This window comes from Quercus suber, unplaced genomic scaffold, assembly GCF_002906115.3.
Source record: "Quercus suber isolate HL8 unplaced genomic scaffold, Cork oak 2.0 scaffold_233, whole genome shotgun sequence".
NCBI classification, from domain to species: domain Eukaryota; kingdom Viridiplantae; phylum Streptophyta; class Magnoliopsida; order Fagales; family Fagaceae; genus Quercus; species Quercus suber.
In genome coordinates, this window is record NW_027069690.1 from 87,078 (window position 1) to 92,442 (window position 5,365).

A 5,365-nucleotide genomic window follows, 5' to 3' on the forward strand; every position below is an offset into this window, starting at 1 on the left:
CGTTTTCGCTATAAATAGACGCACCTTGCAGTTTACACTCACAAAATAAGCAAAGAAGAATAGCTTTAGAAACTAGAAACTAGTATTAATAAGCAACAATGGAGATACAGCAAGTCCTTCACATGAATGGTGGAGATGTTTTGAGTCTTCAACTATGAAAATAATAAAGTTTTTCCTATCACTATATTAATTTAGCTAAGGCACAAAGTTTATTACCAATAGACTAATCACACACATGCTTTGGTGGTAGTTTAGGTAAGGCATAAAACAGTAGATTGTTGTTTCACACGTGTATTACGTTTATGCATGCATGTCAAGTGTGTCTCAAAGTTAATAAAACATTAAAAACTAATAAAATTCTATCATTCAAAAAAAAAAATTCCATGGGTTGTGTTAAAGAGCAGCTACTCTTTAAAAAAATAAATTTTTTTTCATGGGTTGAATTAAAGAGACCAACTGATCCAAATTGCTGATGACACTAATTAGTGTGGGGGGTGGAGTAATTAGCAACATAGGAGTTATCTCTATGACTATAGGGTGGAGTCACTTGAGAGGGACAAAGAGTTCTCAAATTAGAAGGAAAAATCGAGTAAAGATTATTAGGTTTTTGTGATTTATTTTACTAGGATTTATAATTGATTTGTTATAAATTTTTTTTACTTAGACTGTGTCCAAAGATTTTTTTTTTTTTTATTATCTAAATATGTGAATTGTTTTGTAGATTTTCTTTATTGTCCGGATTTGTAAATTGTCCAAATGTTTAACCTAATATTTTTTTTTGATATTCTTGAGAAAACCAAACAATGGATGATTTTATAATTTTTTTTCATTTTTGGTTTCATGGGTCAGCTAGTAAATTGTTTTAAAGAGGGCGGTAAGTATTTTAATTTTAGCTCAAAAATAATTTTTTTATACTAATTTATATATGTGAGAGAGAGAGAGAGAGAGAGAGAGAGAGAGAGGGGGGGGGCCGTAATGGCCCCCCTCAGCCTCTTGGTTGATCCGTCCCTGATTTTGATCAATGGTATTATATATTTTTTGTTTTTATAATTGATTAGACAGGCCCCTAGTCAGTCTTTTCGAAATACGTCATTACGTAAGCTTGAATACGTCAGCTTTAATTCCGTTTTCGCTATAAATAGACGCACCTTAGAGTTTACACACAAAATAAGCAAAGAAGAATAGCTTTAGAAACTAGAAACTAGTATTAATAAGCAACAATGGAGATACAGCAAGTCCTTCACATGAATGGTGGAGATGGAAAAAAAAGCTATGCAATCAACTCGCAACATCAAGTCAGTCCTCTCTCAATGTCAATCTTAATGTTGTTTTGTTCTTTTCTTTCTTATATATACATCAACTTGATTTGTTTGTTTAAAATTGTAGAGAACTGTGGCAGCTATGGTTAAGCCCATACTTGAAGAGAGCATGGAGGAGCTTTACCTCACTCTGTTCCCGAGTGTTTGAAAATGGCAGATTTGGGTTGCTCAGCAGGACCCAATACCCTTTTAGTTGTATCAAAAGTAATGGATATCATTGGCACCAAGTCCCAAAAGTTGAACCGCCCACCGCCCTCATTGCAAGCATTCCTAAACGATCTTCCAGGGAATGACTTCAACACCATTTTCAAGTCATTGCCAAGCTTTTATAAGAAGTTGGAGAATGTGAAGGGAAGCTCATTTGGGCACTGTTTCATAACTGCAGTGCCAGGGTCTTTCTATGGCAGGCTCTTCCCTAACAATTCCCTGCACTTTGTTCATTCTTCTTATGCTCTTATGTGGCTCTCCGAGGTTAATAATATTCTAGCTAGCTAATATCCCCATCAGTCATCTTTTTTTTATGAATTTTATAATTTTTAGGATGAGAAATCCGTGTACACAACTTTTGTGGCATAACCAAGATTTTAAAAACCGGATCGAAAGTAAAACTGTTTTTGTCTCTGATTTCGGTTTAATCTAGTTTTTGATCAGTTTTGAGCATTTTTACTGGACCACTGGTATTTGGTTTCCAATTGAACTGGCTGGTTTGATCCGATTTTTAAATCGATAGCATAACTTTTACTATAATATAATATAGTTGATTATGAATGGTAGGGGAAAAAAAAGTAGTAAGTTCATGTTAGAGTAATAAGTAATCACTTACGATCTGTCATATTAGAATTATAATAGAAAAAATTATAGTCTTAAAAAAATTCTTTTAAAATTTAGATAAATTCATGATTTCTATTTTCTTTTCTGATCAGTTTTCAAAACCAAATTAAATTACGCATAAAGTTACAGTAGATTTTGGCTTTATCCAAAAGGACAAAAAGTGTCATACCATTTAACCCTATATATATAGGAAGTGGTGTTAGTGTGGTATATATGGTGGATTGAACTTGAGACTTACGGGTTACATCATACTCCAAACCAATGAACTCACTACCTACACATTAATGTTAGCAAAATGCTTACAAATTTTTTTTTTTTTTTTGATACATGCATACAAATTGTTAATTACTTGATTAATGGTATATTTTAACATAATCTTGTAAAGATAGGACTTTTCATGAGAGATAAATAGATTAATTAACAGTTTTTACTTCCTATCTTTCATGCTTTGAAAATTTCATGTAGGTTTATCTTAAGTAACTTAAGCATCCACGTAATCCAATTAGTTCTTCGTTATGTATGCAATGTGACAATGAAAAATTTTATATAGGCACCAAAACAGTTGGTTAGCAAGGAGGCCATGAACAAGGGGAACATATGCATTGCAAAGACAAGCCCACCTCCTGTGTTTAATGCATACTTGGAGCAATTTGAAAGAGACTTCAAAATGTTCCTCAAGTTTAGGGCAGAAGAGTTAGTCCCAGGTGGTCGAATGGTCCTCACAACTATGGGCAGCATTAAAAGCGACGATCCTCTTTGCATTTGGGTGCATTGCAAAGACAAGCCCACCTCCTGTGTTTAATGCATACTTGGAGCAATTTGAAAGAGACTTCAAAATGTTCCTCAAGTTTAGGGCAGAAGAGTTAGTCCCAGGTGGTCGAATGGTCCTCACAACTATGGGCAGCATTAAAAGCGACGATCCTCTTTGCATTTGGGAAGTTGTTGGACTGAACCTCAATGACATGGTCTGGGAGGTAAGGAAGTGTTTAACTTGTAGAGAGAGGCATATGGTCTTGGAGGTTTTCACAATTGCTTTCACAACTATTTGAGGTGACATTCATGTTGCAAGTAGCACTAAAAAAAAAGTATAGGAAAATTACTCGCTATTACACACTTTACACACTTTCTTTTGAAATCGTATTTTTAAAATATTATTTCAGTCCATGTAGTAATATGTGTACGATGAGTGTGTGTGACTATTATTATTTTAAAATATTTGTATTAGTTGAAAACTATAAAAAAAAGATATAACTTCAATCATAATTTAATACACATATATGGCTTTAAAATTTATAATATTTTTAGCATCACTCAAAAGTAATTATGTATTTATTCACTACAGTAGTTAAGAAACATCAATTACATTTATTATCCCGTTATGTTATGTGTGTGTGTAAAATTTATAATAACTTTAAGGCTAATGTGAACGAAAATTAAAGACCCGTATCAAAGACGGAAAGCGGGTAAATATGAGCCAATTACAATCGTAAGTCTATCTCCCTCTCAAAAAAAAAAAAAAAAATACTCGTACGTCTATGGGGCTAGGGCCCATGGGCACACCACTGTCGATCTTTTTTTTTTTTACCTCCATCAACTTATGCTGACCCAAGATCATTCCTGCATCATGTGATTCACCGTTCACGTGCTGTCTGTCCTGGTATCCTACTGCCTTTTTTTTTGGTAAACGGGTAATCCTACTGCTGCTGCCCCATGCAAATTATAATTGAAAAGGCATAAAATTATTGCTGCTATAATACAAGTTTTCAACAACTACAGGTACTTTTTTGCTAGAAAAGGATAGAACTTGTATTTTGTACATCTAATTATATAAGACGATGGCCAAGAATCTTGTCACTATTCTTAATGGAATTTAACTATCAAATTATCGAATATAATACCCTAAGTTACTTTGGTTCATTACTTATATTTCAGGGCTTAATAGAAGCAGAGAAATTGGATACATTCAATTTGCCATACTATGCACCAACTACTGAGGAAGTCAAGAAGGCGATCGAGATTGAAGGATCTTTTACTTTGCTTAAACTTGAAGTTTTCAAAATGGATTGGGATCTTACATAAAGAAAGCTAATAGTGGCCTCGATAAGCAAGAAAGGGCAACAATGATTGCCACTGACATTAGGGCCGTTGGTGAACCTATATTGGCTAGCCAGTTTGGTGAAGAAAACATGGACAACTTGTTTCAAAGGTTTAAAGATGTTGTCCTTGATCACATGGAGGCAGAGAAATGTGAATACGTTAATTTGGTCATATCCTTGGCAAAAAGAGGTTGAATTTTAAGGTTAAAGTGAAAGTGATGCCGAGAATAACGTCCGCCAATGCAGTGGCAGCTTTGTGGACAATATGTGTGTCATTTCAGTTTGCGTCGAAGTTATTTGTGGACTATATTTTAGGAGTTGTGGTTTGATTATCTAATAAGTTGTTGTGTTGGTTAGTTTATGATCTATGTTTTGATTATCTATTTGTTTTGTGTTGGTATTGCAAGTGTTGATTGGTCACACTTTGTTTTTGCCAATAAATATTATATCAATCAGAAATAAAAATATGAGATCATGAGTACTTTTGACTTAGAAAAGTGTTTGTAAATGTGGCCTACTAGCTACTTTAGCTCGAGTGATTTCGCCTATATGAAACAAACATGGGTCTTGGACACATTGCATGGCATTCACAAATCACAACTCCCGATTGAGTGATATCATAGGACAACCTCCTTTCCATTGGTTGAATTTGTTGAGAAATTGAGAGACTGGTTGGTACAAGTTAACTAATTTTAACTCAAATTGAATTAATTAATCAAATTATGCTTACACACTTAGATTATGGCTAATTCTAACCACAAACCAATATCCTTAAAACGAATAAACTATGGACCTAGCTAACACATTATAGACTTTACTTTTGTTCACGATTTGCTAATTTATAAACTATGGACTTAACAGAATCTTTTATAGATTTAACCATCTTAAATGATTTTGGTATGCGTCAAAAAGATTGGGGAGGAAGGGGGAGGGGGATTGACAAATGTTTTCAGTGCTTAAATACTGAAAATTGTGAGCTTTCAAAAAAATGTGTTTGGCAGGAGAGTTTAACAAAGATTTGAGTCATAGTTTTCAATTTAGAGTGTTTGTATTGTATTTTGAGAACAACTCAAAAGAAGTTTTCAATTTTCAAGTAATAGTTTTTAGTGGCATTGTTGT

The 5,365-nt window shown here is 33.7% G+C and overlaps 1 protein-coding gene across 1 annotated transcript; it reads left to right on the plus strand.

The window, feature by feature from the left end:
- Window positions 1–1,170: 1,170 nt before the first annotated feature.
- LOC111997662 (S-adenosyl-L-methionine:benzoic acid/salicylic acid carboxyl methyltransferase 3) lies at window positions 1,171–4,698 on the plus strand. Its single transcript, XM_065780328.1, is given in 7 exon segments — window positions 1,171–1,295; window positions 1,387–1,456; window positions 1,459–1,790; window positions 2,701–2,854; window positions 3,024–3,124; window positions 4,083–4,218; window positions 4,221–4,698. Coding segments are annotated over 7 exon segments (1,089 nt in total). The 5' UTR covers window positions 1,171–1,220; the 3' UTR covers window positions 4,442–4,698.
- The last annotated feature ends 667 nt before the right edge of the window (window positions 4,699–5,365 follow it).